General features: G+C 42.5%; 1 protein-coding gene across 1 annotated transcript in view; it reads right to left on the bottom strand.

The window, feature by feature from the left end:
* DNAH9 (dynein axonemal heavy chain 9) overlaps positions 1-26,448 on the bottom strand; it is a 207,577-nt gene that overhangs the window by 49,820 nt on the left and 131,309 nt on the right. The window contains exons 56-59 of the mRNA XM_068413544.1: positions 20,641-20,805; positions 18,086-18,226; positions 13,952-14,122; positions 11,970-12,092 (exon numbers count right to left, since the gene is read on the bottom strand). Of these exons, the coding sequence (XP_068269645.1) occupies positions 11,970-12,092; positions 13,952-14,122; positions 18,086-18,226; positions 20,641-20,805 (600 nt within the window). The remainder of the gene's footprint in view (positions 1-11,969; positions 12,093-13,951; positions 14,123-18,085; positions 18,227-20,640; positions 20,806-26,448) is intronic.

The following is a 26,448-nucleotide window of genomic DNA, read 5'->3' as shown; positions in this document are numbered from 1 at the left end:
ATTGCTTTCTTCATACTAAATGACAGACATGTAATCAGAGATGATAGTCTCTCTCTCCCTGAACAACATGTTGCAGAATCAAGAAAGCTCTAATTGCAAATATAAATTCTGTGTTATATAAATTAACACTAAAATTTTCATTAGTCAACAATTTTAATTGCATTTATTAGGCGTGATGGTATTAATAAGAGATGCTGCTATTTAAAAGCCGGTGCAGTGAAAGCTATCTCAATCCGTAATCTTTCTGTGAATATTAATTGCTTTTCAATACCTCTGCTGTGAAATTTTCCAAGAAACTTAGACTAACAATAACATGTCACTGTTTCCAAGCAGCAGGAGTAAAAGTAAGGAGGGTACATTGGGACAGCAGATGGGTACTACACATCAACCTGTGAAGTGTGGCTATTTTTGTCAACATAATGAAGAATACATTTGTCAATTAGAGTTGTCATGGAAATTGTGAGAGACAAAAAACATTGATCAAAATAAAATGTGATCAAAAGGGCTAGAGGACTCCAGTTTCTGTCTTTGCATCCCACACTATAATCATCTCTGATGGCTGGAAACAGGAGGATTTTGAGTTCATATCTCAAGATAAGACTTTGCCAGCAAAACAGGTCTCTTCACACCATGTCAAGGCAAGGATCATTGTTTTCTCAGAGAATGATTTTTCATTCACTGAATCACAGACAACTTGCTTTATCACTTTGGTTTTCTTTGACGGTTTCTTGTCTAATTCAGAACCAGTTTTAAAGTGGAGCTGATATGTCAGCAGATCTGTGAATTTCACACATTCATAAATGCAAAGTACTCTCTCTCCCTCCACAGCTGTAGGAAATACATGTATCAGCCATCGGCTTAGAGAAAGAAATCCTAGTTGCCAGTGCAGAGCAACTGCTGGTGTGCTTACAAGATGTCCTTAACAGTTGGCCCTTCAGAGAGTCAAAGTGCCAGAAGGGAAAGGGGACCTTTGCAAAGAGACAGTGTCTCGGAGGGACAGGGAGACATCTCAGATGGGCATGACGAGGAGATGATAGCCTTGGTTTCTCCTCACTGCTTGCTGCCTCCAAAGAATGGGCTGAGGCTTTAGTGAAAAGAACAACTTCAAAGGTCTGGTGTCATTGCTACTGCATGCGATTTGTCTCCTAATGCCAGATACACTACAACAAGGTTTTGTAAATTTATTAGAGAAAACCCTTGCTCTTATCACTAAAGGCAGTTATTCTAAGGACACCACCTGAGCAAAACCGGCCCCAAGTTTAGGCATTGCTTCACAAGTTTTTATATAATCTAAATCAAAAAGATATTATCTCCATGTTTTCTTTCCCTGGGCTCTAGAGGAAATTATTCTTTTTTAAAAAAAGACTGTTTTGTATTTTAAACTATTTCCATAATTTAAAATACCCTGCCCCAGAGTCATCTGACTCAAGAAAGCTCTAGGGCAAGGGAAGTCAAAATGGCTCCTCATTACTGTGCCCTGCACTGACATAAATAGTGTGGAAAACAATACAGTGTAAGTAAAACCAGTGCTGCCAGAGTGAGCTTCTAACACCTGTTTACCAAGTTCCCCAGCAGCCATGAGACTGGTTTCAAAAAAGACATAATAAAGTCATAATAAAAAAAAAAAGTGAGGTTTTTTTTAAAGCTATCCTTACTTTTTGAGTCTTCAGGTTATACCTGATTCATACTTTCAGTCTTCGCTCCTTATATATCTTGCTTTTTAAAAAAAAGAACTCTCTACTTTAAAAAATGAGGTCTATAAGGAACACAACATCAAATGTCTCTATGAAAATCACATGACTTAACAGCACTGGAAAGAAATTATATTTAATACTTCACAGTTTTAATAATCTGTGAGATTACTAAATCCTAACGATTACTCACAATTTCACTTGCAAACTGAAGGAGATATGTTTTTATGAACTACGTTACACAGTTTTTAAAGCCGAGCAGACTCCACAAATAAAAAGTTCACAGTGCTCAGCAGTTGTGCCACTGCCCCTGAGACTCCTGGCAATGGCATTTGCAGGATCTGCAAGGGTTTCAGTGGGCAGGGGTGGTCCCCAGCCGAGGCAGTGATGTGCACATACTGTGGGAAAGACTGGCTTTTAGCAAGCGAAGAGCGTAGGCTAACAATAGTTGAAGAGGAATAATTTCCAGATGTCAGGCGAGGCATACAGCAAACTATCCAGTTTCAACGGAGTGTTTTCAATACCAGCACCAGGATTAGACTCGAAATCTAGAAACACTCCAGTAATTCAAAGTATTTGAGCTGTGCAGCTGTCGCCATGGCTTGGTTGCGCATGTTGGAGCTGTGCTTCACCAACCTCAGGGATGCAGGTTCTCAGGGAGGTGTAGAAAAGTCCCACCACGACTCAGCTTCCCAGTTGTATGTCTGCACACGTAGAGTTTGAAGCAGCTCATGTGTAAACTTTTGCAATGGAGTTAAAGCAGAGCAGCTGTATGAATGCCTGATGCTTGGGAACAACCTCGTGCATTTTCAAAACACATTCTAAAGGTCTTACACTGTCCATGTGCACTGCGAGTTATGCTTATATAGGTTTCTGCAAATATTCATAATTTTTTTCCTTCATTTTCTGCAGGCAGCCCAAATCTCATTAGGGAAATCAGCATCCCCACAGCTGGAGAAAGACAGCTCTTGGTAAAGTCAAACCTGTATCTGGCTTGAATTGATAGATTGGATCATTCAGGAAGTAGACATATAAGCAGATAAATTACTCCATTTGAATACTACTGTTAACTAGAAGGATTAATGTAGAAAATGATGGATTATTTGCCATCTTTCCCATACTAGGGTTTGGTTTGTATTATTCATTCACTGAAGGTGTTATTTTCTGTTTAGCTGCACTACCTGAATTATTCAAATCCTAAAAAAATCTCTAACAAAGGTAAAAATAAAGACATGATGGGTTTGCCAAATTTCAATCACCTCTCAATATAAAAATGTTATTTTAATCCTCTTTATTTCTTTCATAAAAGCTGACTGACAAGCTCACTGCACTGTACGCCCCTGTCTTCGTTCAAACTCCTCCTTGCATTTTCCCCACATCTAAATTATACTGGGGTTAAAAAGTATGTAGTGCCATGACATGACACTACAGAAAAACATCCTCCTGTTTATCTGCAGCATCCTTCCTAGAGCATCACAAAATGCAGACACCTTGCAGTTGGACGACAGAAGTGGTCTGAGGAGTGATGGGTTGAATCTCGCTACCTTTTCTTGGAAAATTCCCAAGTGAAATCTGTATCATGAATCAGAAAGCAATGGCTTCAGCACCCAAGTCCTTCCTACTAGTACGTTCTTACAGACAATTTCACTGGATAGGAAAGGTTAGCAACAGAAATGAGATTTAGTCATAATCTTTGTATTCTAGTTGCTTATAACCACCCACCAAATTTTCATAATTTTGCCTGAGATGTTTCACAGCTAGGTTCATATTGGCATTTTTCCTGCATTTTCTGCAAATGTTGTTCAGGTGGTTTTGAGAATGTGCCTTGCAAAGTCAGGCTCTTCTGCCAAGCCACACTCTCCATCTTTCCTCTTCACTCTTTGATGCTCTCCAGCAAATCAGGGACACACAGCCAGAGCCAGAAGCTGTCCATGGGTCCCTGATGACAGCTGAAAGGTGGTACTTGGGTATTTCTGAAAAGTTCCCTGGATTCGGCTGTTACAAATCACAGACGGGCCATCACCATGCACCGATGCACAGCAAAACTTAAAGAGAAAAAAAGTCTCATGGACTGGAAGAGCTCAGCTGAAGCATCTGTTCCAGGATGTCACCTCCTGGAAGGCTCTCAAGGTCCATGGTTCTGTGTCCTGATACACATATATATATATACACATACGTATGGACCCATCCCTTGATGAGGCTTTTTACAGCTCTTTTCACAGCAATGGTCTGATTCAAGGTTTCATGGTGGCTGTCCTGGTTTGGCACCATACCAGAGCTGGCCTTGAGAACAGGCAAGCAGAGTAAAGAAGCCGCAGAGACCCTCAGTGCACTTAGGCCCCTGACATAATCCTCATATGTGTGTCACATAACCTGCCTGAACAACCTCATTAACGGAAACTGCAAGCAATCTGTGCCAGTCCTTCACAATCCTCTTATCATAAAGGTTTTCCAAATGCCTGGTGTGAATCTTTCTTACAGTACTTTGAAGTGCACCTTGTTCTACCCATTAGTGATACAGAAAACTGATTGTTCTTTCTCTTTCAGAGAAGACTTTTTGAAGATTGTAGGTTCCTGTCCCCTCATTCTTGAGGCTCTCAGACATATCCTTCCCCTTCTCCCTCTCCTCAATCTTTTCTCACAGTCATGTTTTCAGATACCTGAGACTTCTCACTGCTATCCTCTACACTATCTCCAGAAGGTCCACATCTTTCTTAAAATGCAATACTTAAAGATCAAACCAGACTCCAGCAGAGGCTTGGCCAACTCTGAGTGAAGTGTCCCCATGGCTCTGTCAGACTATATTCATTGCACAAGGATGCTCCTATTCAGGTACTGGCGATACTGTAGTCCACTGACACACTGTGGTCATATGGTGGGGATGATACACAGACCATGAGTGCCTCCACAAAAAGCCTCAACACAGGTAAAGCCTTGATGTTACCCTCAGGGTTCCAGAGATTGCTCCTAGTTGAAATTTAACTGAGCACTTAATCTGCAGTCTTCACAGCTGTTCATGTGAACCAACACAGCCATGCAAAGGAAACGTTTATGAGCTTTACCACGTCACAGAAACAAGGAGCTCCCACAGGTGCTTTACAACAAATCTGGGCTTAAAAGCAAGAACTAACAAAGAGGAGCCAAATCCAAGCCATTGGCCTTCATTGCCTTTCCAAAAGCATATTACATATCTAGGTACAGTACATCACGCCCAAAACGGGATGACTGCTTGCACGTCCTTAGTTGCTAGCAGAGCGCAGCCATCAGACCTCTCTGTGGTCAACCCTGGGTCCACAGTCCACTGGCATCTTTTCAGGAGTGCACTGTAAATGTTTTTTTTTCCTTTTTTTTTTTTAAAAAGCAAAGCAATAGGACTTTAAAAGATATACGATGTCTAAAAAAGATATATTTGTTATCTAAAAGATATCTCTGACGAAGCAATTGCTTCCATTTCCTTCCATTTAGAGGGTGAAAGAACTTTTACATGCAAAATGACCAGCTGTCAGCAGGCTTTGTGTGATGGCTGGATTGAGAGCGAAGGACACTGCTGTAGAGGCATCCAGAAAAACTAAATTTCCACTCTGCAATCAAACTAACAAAGTACATCTTTAAATATTTGATGTGATCAAAATCTCTGCTGTATTTCAGATAAACATCAGATCGTTAGCCAGCAGGTTAAAAAATAAAAGGGGAAAAAAAAGGTAGAACATTCTCAAGTAGTATTTCTGTGAGACATTGGCAACATTTCTCTGAGACTTGAGTGCTGGTAAGGACAGATGAATGTCCTTAGGAAACTTCTAGATGAGAGCAGATAAATGCACATTGAAGTGTCATAATCAATGTTTTCTATCAAAGATGCACTAAAAGGCTGTACATCTGAACACCTGAGTTAATGGAAGATATTTAATTAAGACTATGATTTTCTGGCATAATAATAATTCTGAGTGTACACAGAAAGCTGTGAGCTGCCAGCCTTTCATATCTGACCAGCCCGATCAAAGGACCTTGCTTACGTGCAAAGAGCACAATATAGGCAGCAGATTGTCACAATGAAGCTTTCACAAGAATGGAAAATTTCAGTGTCTAAAAAGTACAAAAAGTGAAAGTTGGAAGAGAGATTTCTGTTCTTTTGTCAAAAAAAAAATCCAGTTTTCTTAAATGTAAAATATATGATTTGGTATTTTATCTCATAAGCCACACACGCAATCTTATCATCTGCATTCTGCAAAATTATAAATATGGAGTTAATATACTACTTTGTCTACTGCTGTTCTCATCCTCAAAAGCTGAATTCAGTATTTAGAGCTCATTATTCAACATCACACTTATTAAACAATGCCCTTTCAGTAGCGTTTTCATATCTACATAATGAAAATTCTTCCTCTTCAGAAAAAGATGAGGGAAATGATTGGGATGAAGAAGTAATCCAAGTTGGCCAGGTGTATTCTTGCTGTATATTAACTAGCTTCACTTATCCTATGGGACACATCTGCATTCAGCTTTGAAGAGGCGCTGCAGAAAATATCACAAAGAAAATCAGACTTGGGAAATGCTTATCTGTGCAAAGGAGATCCAGAGCTGCCTGCATCTAGCCTTTGGGAACAGGCTGCCGTGGAGAGTCAGATGCATGCACGGTTAGTCAGGGACTGCAGTTCTGCAGAAGGCACAAGGCCACAAGGCAACATGGACACGGCTCCCCAGGAAGGGCACAGCATGGAAGGAGCTGGAGCATGGGAGAATTTCACAGCAGAGACCGCTGGGGTCACAGGGAAATCCAATCACCCAACCTTCAGCTAGTCTCAGTGGCCTGAGAACCAGCCTCATCTTCTAAAAAGGGCTGGTTTTGGCCAAGGCAACCGTGAAAATAAAGGGCATAAGGGCATGACCACTGGCTTTATTCATAGTGGTGAAGCTCAGGAAGAGTCCAGCTTGACTCTGGGTACATTCATACGACCTTTCCTAGGCAAATACAAACTGCTCTGCTGCACGCCTAAGAAACACGAGCATGGTCTTTTGGCACTGGGCACTGAACAGAAGATGCATAATTATGCCTTGTGAGAGGCTTTGCCTAAGCTAATAAGCCCTACTGATGGGCAGATTGTATTAGCTCAGGACTAAAACCACGCTCATGCATCTAGAAAGCTGGTCCAAAGTAAGGTTGTCTCAGACTATGGGGAGAAGGAGTTTCTATCTGCCTGTCTCAGACTCCAGCATACCTATACAGTGAGAAGACACACACTTTTTTTCTTGCCTGCTGATCTGCTCTTGAATCTTTGGCTACAGAAGAGGTCCAGACATGAGCTCAACATGAGCCACACAGTTTGCTAGTTTCTTGCTGGATCACATCTGACTTTGGTGAAATCATCTGTTCTCAGAAAATGCCTGGACATAGCCCACAGGGTAAGATACATTAGGGACTGCCCACAGTAAACAATATATGAGGTCTCTCTAGTTCAGGAGGTGAATGGAGTTTCACCGTACAGATTCAGGTGTTACCAGAGCCAGAAAACAATTGCTGGTCCATTTTCCTTGTTAGTCTAGGCATAGGCTGGAAGACCCAACAACCATAAAACCCAATGTTGTCATTTCTATATCCATGCTCAGAGCAGAACCATGACATGAGCTGTCTGTCCTAGCCCTGTGGATAACTGAGGAACAGCTCAACCAGCAGACGGGGTTTCACACAGGGTTGAGGGACCACAGTGCATCAATTCAGAGAATACTCACCTCCCGTCTAGGTATCAACACCTTCATCTTATGACACTGGAGACCTTCCAGTGAAGGAAAGAAGAAAAAAATGAGGGAAAAGCCCTACAGGGGACAATCTCTACACTGATTCTATGTTAAGTTCAATCACACAAGAAGAATATCAAAATGGTCATTTGCACATGGCTGTGGCCTGACATCCTGTGCAGTTCAAGCAGTAGCATCATTGCACCTTTGTGGTCTAAGGTGTGCCCACACATTCATTGGTAAGGTAACCAACAGCCAAGTCAGGAGAAATGGACCACCTTGCATGCACACAAAAACTTTTTCAGAAGTACCAGCAGAAATAAAAACTTTCAAAATAGGTACTGGGAACACAGAGGGTGAGGAAAGTATAACATACTGTAATAAAGGAAATTGAAAAAAGACAGAAAACCTCATTAAGAGTAAAAGAATACTTCTGACTCCTCAAGAGATCACTATTAAGTACCTGCAAAAGACAAGCCTTAGAACTGAAACAACCAACTCTATTGAACATCAGAGCCAGGGACTCAGCAAAGGCACTGCTTTCATTAAATGATACAATTTTCTCCCCTTCCTGCTCTTAACTAACCCTGCAGAGGCTGTATTTGCACTGAGGCTAATGACTGTGTCCTCTGCTAACATCTCCCCTTGCTCCAGAGCTAACTAATGTGCCTCCACAGGGGCTCCACAGGTACTGCCTTTTCTCCCATATAGGCTGACTGATGAATAGAATCAAGTTAAGCTCAGCGCCGTTTTTCTCAACCTGTACCTAGTTTGAATTCAATTCCTGTTTCGGGCTTAAAGAAGCACTAAAAAGCCTGAAACTTACCTATTTTTTTTCCAAGTCTATCAGCAGTTCTAATAAAAGATATTACCCTTCCCTACAAACCATGCCCTTCTGGAGAGGTACATGGGTTTCTTCATTCAGTGGTAAATATTGAGCTTCCCTGGCACACACGTTACAGTGAAAAGCTCTGTGAAACTTCTTACCAAACTTAAAAGAAGCTGGAAGACTAAGTCATACACATGTGTCAGATGCTCCAGCATCATGAGCTGAAAACAGCTGCACAACTGCAAAGGACTATTAGCCTATATATATTATTAATCAAAAAACAACAACAAATAATAAACCAAGTCACACAAGGCTATTTGCATGCCCAGAGTCCTCAACATTTAACGAGGTTTCCTTTGATGTTAATGTGCCCAAAATGGAGAGCACAGAATGGGCTACAAATATCAATATTGATTTCTTTTGGCACCACTGTCTTGGCCTGAAGCCCCTGACAAAAGGAGCACTTTGTGCAGGAGAATTTTCAATGTTTCTGTGAAAAATTAGCAGAATGCTAAATTCCACTTCAAATTTGAAATATGAATCTGAAATGTACTTTGCTCAAGCTTTGTTGAAGAAACAATTTATTACAGCACTTAATCTTCCTGATGAAAGAAAAGGAGATTTTAGCCTGCTAATAAGCTGTATAGAAGCCATGACTAATTAACCTAATTACAGCAGCCTGTGACAAAATGTGATTGTACTAAAACCATGCCTCAAGTAACTGGAGTTGCCAAAAACTCGAAGGCTAATAAAGCAACATATATTAATAGAACATAAACACTAATAAAGTTGACACCAGCTATATTATTTATAGTAAAATCAATACTACAATCATCACAAAATACAATCTGAAGAGTATTCCGTATCTGATAATTCGCTATCTGAAAATCCTGAAATACATAAAATTAGTGCAGATTATTGACCAGTGACTGCAACACTTTGAGATGTGCAGTTCATGGGGAGCACAGATGCACGCTGAGGCTGAAGACACCTGACACGTGCAGCACAGTTGGACACATTTGCATCCTGCCATCTCACAGCTCAGCAGAAGGGTGTGCAGAGCAGCATCTTCTTGGCATCACAGTTTCCATCTCAACCAAAAACCCCGAGAGACTCAGTGGGAGAGAGGAGGCTGAGTGGGAAGGGCTCATCTCAAAGAGAATCAGTTATTGCAAAGCAACTTCAGGTGACAGTCCACTCTCAATTCCTGCCTACCTCAGGATAAGTCTCCAGCTACTCCATGCACACAATGACTACGTGATAAATACCCAACACTGCATCAGTTTTGGATGGCTGAGGGATGACGGAGTGCAGGCTGCTGGTGGGGATGAATCTGGGGCATGTAGCTGGGGAAGGGGCAAAGACCTTGTTCAGTGATGCCACTGACACTGTTTGAGCTCTGATGAGCAGAAGATCCTTACTGCTGGTCTCACAGCAAGCTCTGTCAAAGTATGCTATGTACTTTGACACTCTGTGCACAGAAATGCCTGTTCTCCTGGACATGTCAAATAGTGATGCAAGAATAAAGTCTGAAGAATGAATGACTGGGAGTTGATGTTGCTTCTGGTGTTTATGACCCTGAGTTGGCAACTGTACCAACTTCATCACAGAAGTGATGCAGTTGCAACAATCATGATGAAGCACATGGGAACATGAAAGGCCATTTCACCCACACTGAATTGGAACTGGCCAGCACAGAAGCGAATATCTCACAGAGAAGAAAACTCATTGCAAACTTAGAAAGTGTCCAGTTGGAGAATGTACCACCTGCAGGCAGGACTAGCACAGGCATCCCTGGGCAATAGAAGAGTAATATGTTTCCTAAGTTGCATAAAAGGATCTCCAAAATGAGAATCAGAGCCCAAAACCTGTGAAACCTATGGTGGAAGGAAGTTCACCTTCCAGAGGAAACTTAGAGGACTGAAGTGGAAAGAAGCTTTGCGGTGCAGAACGCTCCCAAGCAGTGAAGAACACAAACCCAGAAGGACTCCAGAGGGACTGAAATGCACCATTCAACCTATATATCCCCATGCTGAACATGGGCAGGGACAACGTAGAGTTGAGAAAGCCTGAGATTTCAAGCGACAATGTGTATGTACATCTACAATCTATACAGACTGCACAGCCCAAAGACAAAATATGCTGTTGCAAAGCATGTGCTTCATGGGCTTGATGGCTGAGTTCCCCTGATTGTGTGTGTTGACCCTAAGCGTCCATTTAATTTGCCTTCAAAGGAGAAACAAAAATAAAACTGCTGCTGTCTGAACAGCAAAATGCCACCACTGAACAAAAGATGATCAAAGAAAGGGCATAGAATTTTTTTTATTTCCTACGTTATTATGGGAATATGCCTTTCCGAGGATGAACAGGGCTGGTTTAGTGAGAAGTTTCAAGCTTATTTTATGGTTGAAAACGTGATAGTGACATTTTCAATGTGAGCTAGGTTGCGTGCATGTGCAGAATGAGGCAGAGGCATCGTCCTCACTGCCAGTGAAGAGATGGAGATGATAGCTCCTGGTCAGAGTAGACACATCTGGCATGAATTGTTCCATGCCACCATTTGAAATCAATATGGGTGACCTGGGTTAGAAACATCAGCTTCATTTGACTTCTGAACTGCAGTCTGCAGCTTAGAGCTCTAACTCTGTGTTACCCTGAAAGACAGTGTTTGCCAAGTGAGGCACAGACTAGCATGTACTTGCCTAGAAAGGCATGTGGCAGCATAAGCCACGGCTCCTGCAAAACTCTGGAAAGCCCCAGAAAACAATACAAACAGGAAAAGAATATCAGAGATGTCTTGGGCCTGGATGAAGATATTTTGCCTGGTCACCCTCCAGGAACCAGACACATTCTCTGTGCAGCATGGTAAAAGGGAGAGAAGGGAAACACCAGTGTCCCAGATGAAAATCTGAGAACTATCCCAATGAAACCAGGATGTCTTCACTCTCTACTTTACACCACCTGAGATATTTCCCATAAAAGCAGCATGCTATAAACTGATTCTTAAATCACAGCAGGTGCCAGAGACTGATCAGAAGCCACAATAAAACAAAAGATACGATCTCAGATCCAACAAGGTGTTGAATGAGCATGCCTAAGTTGAAGAAGATTTTGACCCCTTCCAGAAAACAAATCACACCCTGCTGAATCACATCCAAATCCAGCACATTTCACATTTGTTGACAAACAGAAGCAAAGACGAGATAACTCACACCTCTTTGGGATGCTCTTCCCTACCTCTCACTCCAAACACATGGCAGCTGATAGACCTTCTCATTGCCATGACAGTATTTTCCTGCAGAAGGTCTGTCAGCTCTCACTACTCTATCCCCAGCACATCTCTGCGGATGGTCATATCTACCTTAAATTCCCACCTCCTCCCAAATACAGTGAAGATCTCCATGTCCTTTACAATCTATAACCACAAAAACCACAGGATATTCTCATTCCTGTCTTACAGAGAAAGCAGCCTAAATCTCAGAGGGAAAAATCAGCTTCTTGGGAATGCACAGGTCATCAGGGGTACAGTCATGAAAAGCCCACAAAGTCAGTCTTGTACCTACAGAACTCCATTTCTGTGGCATTTTAGTGCTACTTCTCATGTACGGTCAGAACTTTGTTCACCAAATGCTATAAGGACCAACCTGAAGGCTGCTGAAAGGCTTTTAGAGGAGATAAGGGATGCTGATTTCACACAGTTCAAGTGAAGCAGATACCTTGATTCCTCCCCAGGAGTGATCAGACAAGAACTCCACAGGGCTTGTGACTCTGGTCTGTGCTGGGTATCTTAGCAGGAAATCCAGTTCTACTGTGTTGATTTCTTTATTCATCAGAAGTATCTGTAATTTCAAACAAACAAGATATCCTTGAGCAGCTAGGACACAGAGCAGCAATATACTTTAGCAGATTAATTATTCAACTCATGTGACTACCAAATGTGTGGCTAAAAGTACACAGTGCCCCATGTTGGACAGGCGTGATGAAACACACCATGTAGGTGCTTTGGATCTCCACAAAAGAGGATCAGGAATGAGTATGGAGATTGGCAACGTAAGAGGACCAAAGTTTGGGAAAACTATGTAGCAAGGGCTGTGATCCAGGTTCATAGATAGCACGCTGAGTAGAAGTCGCTGCCAGCAGAGACACAGGCTGCAGGGTGTACTGCAGGTCCCTGTGCCCGATATCTGCAGCTAGAGAATAGGTAACTTCCTTGAAAAGAACCAGAGCATGCATCCCTACCACACGCTACCAAGGTCTTGTCCATCTCTCACCACCTTGTTCCATTTTGAAAGTAAGTGGAGAATGTTTAGAACAAACAAACAAACAAAATCAAAACAAAACAAAATTAAACCCCTCCCAGAAAAACTCATGGTACCAAGAGAATAAGTAGGTCCCTGAGGTCTCAAACACTGGAGAGCACCTGGGTGATTCAGCCCAAAAAACAATGTTTTTACCATCAACGGTGGCTTTCGGGAACACATCGAGTAAGACTGCCAGAGCAATGTTCAAGGTAATTCTGGAAAGCCATGAAGGCTCGTGAACACAGCTGGAGCCAAGTGCAACGCCAGGCTTCTGAAATCTCAGAGACAAACTCCAAAACCCTAAACACCAATTCTGGGTGGAAAAAGAGCGGTGCTGGAGTGGCAAGTTTGGCATTTCCTCGTCACAGATCCTAATCTCTATCTCATTATTGCCTACTGGGAAACGCATCTGAAACGTGCCTGACACCTCTTCCACCAACGATGGTAATGAGCTACTCAGTTCAAGAGCCAGCTGCTTTTTTACATGGGAGGATCCTGTGCCTCATCACTCAACTACCTCCACACACTGAAATTGTGGATGCTGGTTTTCCTGACAGCTTGAAGTGACCCATTAACTATTTTTGATACTTAATGTAGTTACAAGCACAATGTGTGCTACTCAAATACTTTATTTAGAGATATATATTAGAAAATGTAGGTATCCTTTGGGTCAGATTAAGGCTGACATTGCAAAATATAAGCTGACTGTTTACACATAGACAATTCATTAACTAAATATGTCCATTTTTTTTATATACGTATATATATGTGTGCGTGTATATATATATATACTTACTTTCCCTTTTACACACAGTATTTTGTTACATAGAATTAAAAAACGTCATGGCAATCACTGAATCAAGGTTAACTAGAGCTGCACAGTGTCTGAGCAGTTCAAACGTGGTTCATATATGCATTCTACATGTCAGGGCATTTACACAGTTGTTCACTGCACAAAATTAATAACAACTTTGCAACATCATGCCAAGCACTATTTATTGATTGAATTTGATTTCAGCATAGGGATATACAAAGGTCGTGGACTAAAAATTATGCTAACGTACTAGACAAAAGACAGCAGCTATGTAGCACACATTTCTTTCGGATAAAGCCAATAAGCCTTCAAGACCAGCTTGTTTTGCCCTTTTTTTTTCAGGTCCTGCAAGCAGGTATTACTCTCTCAAACAACCATTTGTCAGCATAATGCAAATCAAACACAGCATCTGTGACTGTTATCAGCAAGAGAGGCAGAGAAGAAAATCAGTTCCCCAGCCCTTGTATTTACTGCTCTGATGTTGAAGGCCACAGCTGTGACAGTTGAGCTTTCTCTGCATGCCAGTATCTTTGCCTGTAAAATAAATCATTGCATACAAATTGCATGAAACGGTGGTGTTTACCTGGAAGGTAACTTGAGCAGTGTAGGTCAATTTATCACACTCAAACAGCCCTCGAGCTGTGTACTGGAACACGGAGAAGGTAATGCTGTCGATGAGGTTCAGCACGCGTGCTGTGAGGCTCTCATCTGGAGGTGCCCTCTCAATGGCTTTCTGAAACACGATGCTGAACGCCTAGGTGGAGAAAGACACGGATGGTTTCTAGATGCTCTTTGCATGCTCCTGGGTGTCACCTGCAGTGTTGCAATATGTCAAGCCAACTCAGATGCTTTACCTCTGGAGCCACACACAAAGCATTCCCATCTGCCCAGCAGTGTGGCCCACCAGCTCCAAGAGGCAGGAGAACAACATCTAGAGACCAGACCCTCCATCTGCCTTTATAGCTGCTTTTTCAGGAACATACAGCGAGGCAATGATGACATTCCCTGTGACATTGTGCTCTCTTGGGCTTGAGAAAGTGGTGCAGAGACAGGCTGACTGAATTAAGACACAGTGGATATGGGAAACATTTCTCTGACCAAGTATGTTCTGCTGTAGGGATTACGCAGTCCACTTCCTCTGTGAACGTTGAGCCAAAAGGCAGTGGCATTCCCGGAGGAAAGCATAGCTCCCATTTCACAAATGTTTCTTAGAAAAAAGCAATTGCCTTAAATACAAAAAAAAAAGGTCCAATGAATATTTTATTGTCTGGATTCAGCAAAGGACTAGATGAGAAGGGCAGGTAGGGCTTCACCTTGTGGAAGCGGGATTAACCAGTCAGTAAAGTCCCCTCAGGGATGGGTGCATGCATCAAGAATGACACTCATATAAGATACTAAGGATTCTTGTAACAACATTTCGGATCTAAATGAGAAAAAACGAAAAACTTTCAGAGCTGCCCAAGGAAAACCCATTAGCAAATTATCAAATGCTACTGGAAAAAAGGAAAAAAAAAAAACCAAACAAAACTAAGTCCTGATTAGCAATGCAAAGGCTCCATACACTGGGACCCAGCTAACAGGAAATAACCAGGCCAATACAAACTAGTAGCACCAACTGGACGAGGCATGACTGTTTTGGCAGCATTATTTTTAGGGTTCTACAAAAGAAAAATGATGCCTCAACAAATTAAAGTTACATTGATACCTACTGCATTATTAAATAATTGCAGAATGGATTTTCCCGCTTACATTTCTTTAAATTGTGTTAAAACATGCTGCAGAGTCACATATAAATCTTGTGTGCTCCAATTTATAATGGGCTTCTAGCTGTGTGGTAAGTATTTTAAAATCATTTCTGTGTGTCTTTACACAATGTTTTATGATCTGTCATCAAAATTTACTAGATAAAAACATTTCACCCAATAATTTTCTATGTATGTATACACATTGCTAATGTTAACTGCAAAACATAAAACAAACAAAATACAGGAAACGTAGATTAAAGATGAAACCTCAGAACTCCTGTATCTATTATGTATGTGTAAGGAATGAATCTTTCAAAGGGCACCCTTGCACAAAAGATATTCCGTACATTTTCCTGGTAAAATTATTTCGGCATATGAGTTGTAGGTATCAAAAAGAAAAGCTGCCTTGTGGATGAGGCTCAAAATATTGTATTCTCTTCTCAATTACTTACCAGGTCATTTGTCAAGGTAAGAAATAATTTGGAAGAAGTTCTAGACTAGGATGCCATCTCATTTAACCCTCTATCCCCAAAATACCTTTCTCCTATGTTAAAAACAGGTTTTTAATTTATTAAAACATTAAAACTGGAACTCTTCAATAAATACCCCTAAAGGCCCTTGGGTCTCTTGTGGCCAGACCTATCGAGACTAGTGTGCCAAGAAAGGGATTGTCTGCACTTCTTTTTTACTGCAGCAGGTCCTTAGAAGCTGCTCAGAGACCAAGACTTTCCCCAGTGTCTTGGGCAGCACATGCAGAGCACAGAAAGAGGGGACCTCCTGCCTAAGCAGCTTCAAAGATAGAAAGGATGGCTTGAAAGAAACCCCACTTCCTACCAGTCAAGGAACAGAAAACAACTGATAAGTGATGCCCAAACATGAAGCAAAGGCATGAACTATGAATTCTTTACTGGTCGTATATTTCGTTCTGAAGATCTAGCTCCTCCATTGTGAAAAGTGGAGTCTCAGTCAATTCACACCTGCCATAAAAAGAAGCACTTGTGTCTCAAAGATAGTCAAGAAACTTGGAAAACATGGCCATGCTCTCATTCCCACAAAAGCTACTGGCTTCCCACTGGGCTCTGCTGCCACACGGCAAGCGGGATGGTTCGGCCACATCACTATGGGTAGTAATAATTACATTGAAATCAACCTGTCATGTTGGAAATGTTCTCCAGGTGTTCTGGTGAGAACAGCTCCAGGTCAGAATGTTCTCCAAAGGAGGGACATCATTCCTAGTTCTTCGTGTGACATGTCCATGTACTACAGAGCTACACTTGCTATGCAGGGAAGCGTAGTCTATTTAGACAAGACAGAAAAGTAGCAAGGCCTTTGGAGCACAGACCCTTTGGCTATGTCTCTTCTACATTTATTTTAGGACCACAGGGCAAGAAGTGGTCTCTCTTCCAGCATGGTCCCCATTGGGGGGTTCATACTGCCATCATGAGCATGCCTCTAGCTGACACTGCCAGCAGACACACTGCAAGGGTGGTAACACACCCATAAATCCCATCTGGACTTCTAGTCCATTTTAGGCTGTAGGCTTGCTTGTCTGTCTGATGGCCACACAACATTGTGACAAGAACAGAAACACAGCCCTTCAGAGTACTTCTCCAGACTGTAGATAAGCATGTGTGAGGGCCCATACCAAAAGGTGGTGAACGTTCAATGCACATACTACCTATTCCTTCACACCAACCATACACAGACACTAACCCAAAGTTAGATTTCATGCCATGTTGTTGGCTACCTGAAAGGCTTTTGAAACTGTAATGTAGGAAGCATCCAAGCTCCTGAAAGCCCAGCTGCTCGGGACCCTTCTTGTGTTGTAGAGATGGAAGTAGGAATGACTTGCCTTTTGTACAGAAGGTGGCAATAAATCCCTGGTGATGTGGTCACAGTGGGGCAGGACTGTGTTTAGAGAGTGATGAGATGTTCTAATACTGTGTCATTTAGGAAGTCAGGACTGTTTCAACATCAAGGTCTTGGATAATTGTTAAGGGCTGCGGCAATTTCTGTTAACTTATGAAATATCTGCACAGGCATTATGACCCTGATGACATCACAGATACAGAACCAATGTAAGTATAAAGAAAAGATTAACTGATGGAGCAAGTGACTTCAAATGCTGTGCAAAATCTCTGCGCATAAATATATTAAATACATAGAAAAAAAGTACTTTGTTGGCTCTTTCCCCAGATGATATCTTTTAAATCCATCGCTCATCTTGTTCTGCAAGGCCAAGGCTGTGAATATGGAAAAAAGAACAAATAGCTTGCAAGGTTTTTCTTTGCAAAGAAACTTCCTGGATTTTTAGTAATAAAGGATGTTATATATATAATAAAGGATGTTAATGCATCGCTAAGTCAGACTGTGTCTTTCCAAGACTTCAACTGCTTAGAAAGAAACTAAGCAAAAGAAAGAAAAGCTAATTAAGGCTCATCTAGCCTAATCCCAACCTAACCACATGCGGTGGGCTGACTGGCAAGTTCAGAGTCACGTAGGGACCCTGGCCCACGCTCAGTACTCAACACAGAGGGACCTTTTCTTTTGGCATTCAGATCACTCCTCACTGGGTCTTTGCAGGCACTGCTGAAACTCTGCTCCTTCCTCCAAGGCAGCGATGAACGAGCTCTGCTCGGCATTTGCAGTGAGTTTTGGACAAATCTTTCCCAACGAGCGCTAAACGCTATTGCAACACAAGTTAAGAGTAATGTATGTAAAGTAGACTTATAAAGAAATAAACTACAGGATGTATGTAAAGTAGACTTATAAAGAAATAAATTACAGGAAACTTTTCCATAAAACCAAAGCAGCAGAATGGTTTAGGTTAGATCATCTTTCTGTCTGGGAGTTCAGATATCCCCAAGAGGCCCAAGATGATGACTTTGAACCTCAGTAGGAGAGAGAAGCAGCGGCACTGCCTCGTGCAGCCGTGGGCACGGGGAGGTCCCTGTGGCTCATGGGGACAGTACCTTCAGAGAGAACTGGTACATGGGATGGATGGTGTGGAGGTCGTTCATGGTGAAGTACAGCAGAGAAGCCCGCGCGGCGGCAGGCCTGTAGTGCTCTCTGGCCTCATTAATCTTGGTTTCTGTCACCTTAGACTCATGGACCTGTGAGGAAAACACAGAACAAAGTTACTGTGAAAACATCTTTGCAAATTGGGTATGCAGCCCAGGGGAGGGTTGACATCATCTGCCACAAAGACTTCAGGCCAAGCAGTGGGCAACGCACATGCGGCCACTGCAGGGACCAGCCTCTGCTCCCCCAAACCATGGTGCAGCCAGGCTTGAGCCGCTCGCTCCCAGCATCCCCCTTCCTCTGGCATATTCTCCATTTAACTGCATTTACCACCCTGTCGCCCAATGCTCTGCTTTCCCCAGCCCCCTCCAGGCTTCTCAGTAGGATCTCTGCTCTTTACTAACTGGAATTGTTTTTCTCATCAATGAGTTTCTCCTGCTAATTGCCCCCCTCCTGTGCAGATCATTAATAACACAGGGCTGAACAGACTTAGTGCTGCTCTCAGGGCAGCTTCCCCAAGGCGAAGAACGGCTAATTTATAATGGCTATTTGCCGCCTTTCCTCACCAGCACTTAACACACCCCTACCTTGCTGGCCAGGTGTCTGCATAGCTGCTGTGACGGACATGGTGAAAATCCTTTTGGCAGATACATCACCCCATTATCATCTCAGTCCTGTTCATTCTTTCATTCCACTTCAGCAGCATAAAGCAACATCCTCGAGCCTCTCAGGGATTATTTTGGGCTCTGGCTATGTACAGTCAGAAGTGCCTTGCAACACAGACACTTGCTGCCGAACCAGTGCTGATCCAGCTAGCTGAGCAAACCATGCAATGGGCATGTTGCAGAAAAGGGCTCAGCACATGTTGTACAAGCCAGCAGGGCAGGACACAGCCCCCCCAGAAATGCACACCACTGGGTCTCCCTCTGCCGTGACCTGAGCTGGTGTGAGCCCATCTGGCTGGGGCACATCAAACCTTCCCAATGAAGCACAGACTGAGCCTTAATCTGTTGTGTGCAACCAGCACATGTCAGTATGTGTGGAGTTAGCCTGCTTGCACATCTCCATGAGCAATGGTGGACTGTAATATCTGACTCCCCTGAAGAGCAGCTTTAACATCTACGGGAGAAACAAGCATCCACATGGGCCATGAATCACCTGTCTACATCAGATGAGTCCCCCTTCCAGCAGCACCCATGTTTCTCCACTGGCTATAAAGGGAGCCTAGAGTGTAGCTTAGACTTAGGCAACTAACTTTTAGATATCCCATCCCCAAAATGATTAATAAATCTAGTAAAATAAAAGCCAGAGGTGGGGAAGACAGTTGCTTTCCATAAATAGAGCAGGGAGGACTTCCCTAGGAAGGAAAATGTTGGATGAACATTTTTCTTTGGGTATACAGACCAAGAACAGAGTAAGGGTTGACTTGAGAAGCAGACCTCTAACAGGGCCCTGAGACAGCTTTCCATGTGGGCACCAAACTCATAAAAACCAAGTGCAAACTCCAAAATACATCCCCATTGCCACAGAGCTGGCAGTGACCAGCTTTACAACACAACTTGTTTCAAAATGGAAGCACTACAAGAACACTTACTTCAAGAGGGAGATGTCAAGCTTGCCGGGCTAAAATATCCCTTCAGCATCCCCTTTGAGGGTTCAAGCAAACCCTCCTTAGGGAGCTGAATGCATCTGATGTACCACAAACAGAAATAGCAGAAATAATTCTGACTTTTAATGTGGAGGAACACGTAGTTCCTTGGTCGCTGGGGCTACAGTGCTGGGAAGTGAGGGCCAGTTCCAGCCTGACCCCAGCACATGGGTAACTTATCGAGGCAGCATGGGCTAGTGGGCTGGAGGAGGAGAAGCGTGGGCTGTGAAGATGGAAGGACTGCAGAAGGAAGCAGTTGAGAATGGCCATACAGGAGTCCTAACGCAATCCTGGCATGGCAACCACACTTCTCAAGTTCCTCAGTGGCAGGGGAAAACCACTGTGCATTTAACTAACCCCATCTACCCAGCAAGGTGAACTAGATAGGTGGCAATGCTGATACTGCACAGCTAATACAAACACTGATTTATACTCTAAGGAATGGAAGAGTATGAAATACACAAGTTCTTGCAGATTTACTTGAGATCACAAACTCAACAGATTCCAGTCCCCGGTCAGTACTAAAATCCAGCTTAACTGAGGAAGTGTGATGTTTTCAGGATTATGCTGGAACAGTTTAAAGTTGCCTTGATACACTGTGTAAATTTTATTGTCTTTACATTAGGCATCCACACTTTCTCTTGTTCTTAAATAGACCATTTAACATACAAAAGCTCCAAAGAACTAAATAGCCTGAAGCTGTCCAGAATGGAGAGCACTTCAATTTATACCATTTTCTATTCTCTGCTCAGCAGAAAAGGCAGAGATTGGCAGAGTAAAGCAGTTAAGTTCCACACAGAAATCCTTAAAGATAACATCACACACATGCTTTTCTCTAGACTATCATTGTCTTTGTACCTTCTCTTCAATTTCTGCAGCTGCCTGTTTAGTGATCTCCAAGTTCTCCACCAATGTTGTGTCTCCCAGGAAGTTCCCGGACGCTGATGACAGCCGAGAGAGCAAGTTGTCCTCTAATGTTTTCAAGGTGATTTTGAATCCATTCTGTTGCTTTGTGAGATCTGACTGCAAATAATAAATTCAGAAAGTTTTAGCCACAAAACACACAGTAAGGTAAGGATTAACCACCTTCACAGGGGAACAGGCTTCTGACTGACAATTGCCATAGTCCAATATTGCTTACTCCCGCTCTCCGCAACTCCTGGGCACGGGTAAAGCTCTGGGGATCACTTTATATCCAACAAGTCATCAACTCAGAGAAACTTTGAACAGCACAGAAAGCACCAGGAGAACTGAGGCCTTTCACTAGGAATGTATTAAAATGCTGGACATTAATCAGGAGGAAAAAGACCTTCATCCCCCATCTCAAACATATATCCTGCATCTCCGTCAGAAGTATCTTCTGAGGAGTGGTTGAGGGAACTGAGTATGTTTAGTCTGGAGAAAAGGAGGCTCAGGGGAGACCTTCTCGCTCTCTACAACTACCTGAAAGGAGGGTGTAGCGAGGTGGGGGTCAGTCTCTTCTCCTAAGTAACAAGTGGTAGGACGGGAGGAAACAGCCTCAAATTGTGTCAGGGGAGGTTTAGATTGGAGATCAGGAACAATTTCTTCCCTGAAAGGGTTGTCAAACATTGGAAAAGGCTACCCAGGGCAGTGGTGAAGTCGCCTTCCCTGGAGGGATTTAAAAGCCGTGTAGATGTGGTTCTGAGGGACATGGGTTAGTGGTGGGCTTGGTAGTGTTAGGTTAACAGTTGGACTCAATGATCTTAAAGGTCCTTTCCAACCAAAACGATTCTATGATTCTATGATCTATTTATTGGGCTCAACTCATCCTGGATAGCCCCTGCTGCTTCTCACCCCTCCTGGTGAACCTCTGCACTTGCCACTGCACACCACCAGTCACACCAGCAATGAGGACCATGGGGTTAAAACCTGATGGCAAAAAGAACAGCAAGGTCACATTTCTGTGAAATGCCCCCTCCGTTATCCCCAGACATTTGTTCCATTTCCCTCTTTCTGCAGAAATACTGGTCATTAATGCTGGTCATGGTGAAAACAAAGACTCTTATCTGGCTCCTTTTTGAACTGACCCTCCAGAATAGGCTCTCTCCCATGAAATGTGATTGCCCTATTCTATATGTTTGCTCAGGGAAATGGCATCTTTCCTGGATTTCAGGTATATTATGTAATTCCACTATATGGTCGAATTGTGAATGCCTATTTTTAGCGTTATCACAGAAAACATCCTGTGGAAAAGCTGTGCATCTGATTTGGATGCTGCTAAGATATAAGCCTGGTAACTGTTCTCTACATAAATGAAGTCAACCGCTAACACCGTGGTACATAAAACACTACTGTGTGACACATAGTTTTAAATCCTCAAATTGTATTTAAGTGACACAACCAAGAGATTCAAGTAACTTGCAAAAGAGAGTTTTATAGCCCTGCAAAAAATACCCAGCTCCATGAAGCAGCAGACATGGTGCACATGGAATTGAGACAAGTTCTGGGCCACGGCGACTGGCACATGACAGATTCAGTGTCATAAGCCAAGTGATTTAATGCTCCAAAGACAGTTTTTGGAAAACATACCCACACCTTCCAACCACCTACAGGGTCTGGAAGAGCCCCAGAAATGGGAAATGTGTCTCTTGCAATCCCACAACACATAAAGGAGTCAGCAGTATCTGCTCTGTTGTCAGAGGTTTTCAAGCAGATTAACTAACTCTTTCATTAATAAGTCATCTTTCAATATTTGGCCTGAAATTTCATATACTTTGCTGCACATGCACTCATTCCATGTTAATGTCAATCCAAGCATTCAGCAGAGTGTGCATCGAAGCATGCCCTTTATTGGTATTTCAGCTATAAATGGCTGTTTTTAAAGGCCTGTTCTGTAGGCATTACACACAGGCGTTTGCTCACGGTGGTAAATATTTTACAAGTCTTGAAACAGAAAACTAACATGGCTAATTTTGTGCGTTCCTGTCATTCAAGCACAGCATGCCTTGAAAAATGACATTTTGCAAGCTATTATTCCAGACCATGGACTGTAAGCCCTGGAGTTATTAATGAGGACGTGTGTGATTTTTGCTCCAATAGCTTGTAATCACCATGCAATTTCTGAAACACACCCTTAGTGCATACAATGCCGTACTCCCCACAACAGCCTGCATCTGTTGCAGCTTTATCACGCTATTGTTTTCAGCAGTAGCAAGGTCATAATTTTTTATTTCTGCAATGGAGCTCGTTATCTGTTACTTCACAGTTGATATATAACAGCACTACTTCTGGGAAACGGGTTACTCTGAGAGCCTTCAAAATTTCGTTCCGTGGGAAAAAAAAAAAAGTTTACCAGAGCTACAGGGCAGTTTTGCAGGATTCACTACCAACCCCTTCCTAGGCTCAGCCATGGTAACCACCTTCCTCTCCTTGTCCTTTCTGCTGGTTTTACTGTATTATTTTAACATCACAACCCAGAGAAAAAACAAACAAACAAACTGTATTTTCAATCCACTCTTTCCTGAAGAAAAACCTCAACACTGTCCATTCACAGCCTAAACATGCAGGGACTTTCACACACACTTTACCTACTGCATCAGCAAGGCAGGACCTTAACTCATGGCTTATCCACCTATAGTTTGGGACGCAGCTGTCGAAATATTCTTCCTAAGGTTGTTATCAGCACTAAACAGACAATGAATTTGAGGCAAATCCCATCTGAGACACTTTAGTCCAAACAGTGAAGTGAAGTGAAGGTGGGAGATACTTGAAACCAGCCCTGGTAAGACTACATGGACCACAGGCAGCACCACCAGCACATGGACCACAGTCATCCTTGTAAAAGGTAATTGCAAATGACACCAATTAAAGGCCAGAGGGTTTACACTGGTCTGAGAGGGAAGGTCGCAGGACTTGGCTTTGCTTGCCTTGGCCGAAAGAGGTTTCAGCTTCTCTTAGCTGTGGTTGTTTCACAGCCAGGTCACTACTGCCTTAACCTGCTTTAGCCTGGCTTTAATTTAGAGTCAGGGAAGGTACTTATGCTAGACAGATTGATCTGTCTCTAGAACGAAAATATGGTAGTGTTGGTCAAAAAGCGGATTCGAGCCCGGCATACAATTAACCAATCTCACACGCTTAGGAGAGATGTTGTATTTATTCTGCGCAGGGCGCTCGGTGGAATCATCCACAAATCAAGCACACCTACTGCGAATCCCAACACCTTTTTGTACACAAAGAATTACACGAAATCATCCCTCTGTTTGCATAACATTCTTTTCATTGGTTAATATATCTAATTACAATTAACATAAATGCTTAGTCATTCTTCTACAACCTAAGCATGCTCAGGGGAAGGGTCTTCACCTGGGCAGGGGTCTTTTTGACCTGTGGGTGTGACTTTTAGTATTATAATGTATTATAATGAGCATAGTTTACTTCAGGGCATCCTAAAACTAATACTTTTGTCAAGGTTGAATTACACTAGACGATAGTTATTCTTTTACATTAACTAGACCACACATCAAAGTCCTTGTGTTCTGCGATACTCCTTTGTTCTTCCTCCTCTCGCTAGTCTCCACGTCTCCCTAGATGTAGGTAAGGTTTTGTTCTTCTCCAAGCTAGCCTCCCTAGATGTAGATAAGGATGATATCTTCTTTTCTTCAAGATGGACCAGATATGTCTTGACAGAACGTATCCTACATACTTCTTTAAGCAATTAGTAAGTACAAGTACACTAAGTAAATATTCTAACAAGAATACAAGTTTCACTACATCAACAGAATGCAAATGTAGTCTTGAACTCTGAACACCCATTGTAACAGGAGTGCAATCCTGTGAATCAGACAAAGATAGCTTCAAAGGTAAGAAGGAACAGAAAGACTGAAAAACACGGAATCAAGGAAGAAAAAGATTATGGAAACAGACCGTGTTGAGAAAACATTTAAAAGTTGTAAGTGTTATCATATTTGGATTAATAATAGCTGTTTGATGAATTTTGATTAGGTTATTAACAATAAATTCTGGGCTCCACATATAAGGTGTGCTCCATCTTTGCCCATAACAAGATTTGGTGCTCAGTAACTATTGTGCAGTACTGTAGGAGTCACCTCCATCTGCCCACGAGCCAGAGACCTAAACCTTCCCCAAACACCAAACGTCTGTCTATTTTGTCCCAGGGTAGAGAAGATGGATTAAAACACACCTAGAGCAGAGGCCTCTCCTTTGGGGAATCCAAAGATTCAAATCTCTGTCTTCAAGGAGCTCCCACCAGCTACCAGACAGCCCTAGTAGCTTTTTTCACATCAGTAAATGGACTCGAGGCAGAAGAAGGTACTGAGCCCCTGGCCAGCAGTCACCCGCAGAGGTCACCACACCTGCAGCCATTGCCAGCCCCCTTCACCAGGTCTAAGGAGACAAATCTCTGCTTTTATCCCAGCTGTGAAGAGATTTTTTTCACTGACTGTTCCAGCAGAACATCTTAAATACCAGGCTGGTTTTCTCCTCCCTGATATCTCCTGGGGCAGTAGGACTCAAGCAGGAGGGAAGTAGATGAGAAGGAGAGCAGAGATAGTGGGCTCTGGTATTATCTTGCTGTGGTCGTATAGAGGAAAAGGTCTTAAATATTCTTAAAGGAAAGGAAAATTACATCCCACACAAATCTGTATCTGCTTAGTGCTTTCTGAAGCAAGACTACTGCCCCATATACCCCACAGCCAGTGGCATAGCTGGCACCCGGGGACGCATTTTCCCTGGTCCTGTGCCCAACCTTCTTCTTCCACAACACGCACTCCCTGAAGAAGTGACTTCAAAAGACGTGATCCCTAATTTACATCATTTTCACTGTTTTCTAATATATAGTTCTTACACAGCATGGGAGGGAAGTGCTGTCGATTTTGAGCTACTAATTTTCAGAGCCTAATTGTGGATTTGTTGACTGCACATGATATTGAATTTGTCTTTGTTATTGTGACAGCAACCATTAACAGCGATGCTGCCGAGGCTAACAGGAACGGTCCTTAACATAACAGCAGTTAATGACACCGCTATGCTAACCGTGGTCACCCCCCACAACTCCCTTCAGTGAAAATCAGCAAAGGAAAGCTGCCGTTTGTAGTGTTTGCAACCTGGTGCTGAGTGCGTGCGAGGGGTGCCTGATCAAGAGGGTCTGGGTCTCTCACGGTCTCAGCAAGATAGCCATGGCTTACACATTAAATCAGTTCATTATGGATTTTTGATGTCATCTTTTGGCTCGTTAGCACATGAGCCTGGTTAAAACTAAATGCATCATTAAAGTTGTACAGCTAACGTACTTTAGAACCTCATTAAATGAAAAGATTATTACAAAACTGGCCTGGCCTGACTGAACATGTGCACTAAATTTATTCCCAGTCTCAATAAATATTTAGTATTATACATATTCTTTACATTGCTAAATATGCCATTAGAACAAAGGATTTTATTCAAAAAATGACCTTGAAACTGAAGCCATACTTATTAAAAAAGAGAAAGAGAGAGAACATTTTGGCCTGTTACAAACAAGTGGGAGTTAAAAACAGAACAGGAAAATTTCATTACCAGCCTCACAATGTTTACAGTGGGAATCCTATACCATAAATGCCTAAAATTAAGTGAGATTAATCCTAACTCCAAAATTAAATCTGTAAAGTACAGAAAAACCTCATATAATGAGAATCTCAGTTTCCATTT

The sequence above is a fragment of the Nyctibius grandis genome, chromosome 15 (genome assembly GCF_013368605.1).
Source record: "Nyctibius grandis isolate bNycGra1 chromosome 15, bNycGra1.pri, whole genome shotgun sequence".
Lineage (NCBI taxonomy): Eukaryota > Metazoa > Chordata > Aves > Nyctibiiformes > Nyctibiidae > Nyctibius > Nyctibius grandis.
Note: the sequence above shows the minus strand (reverse complement) of the source record. Positions and strands in the feature narration are given on the sequence as shown.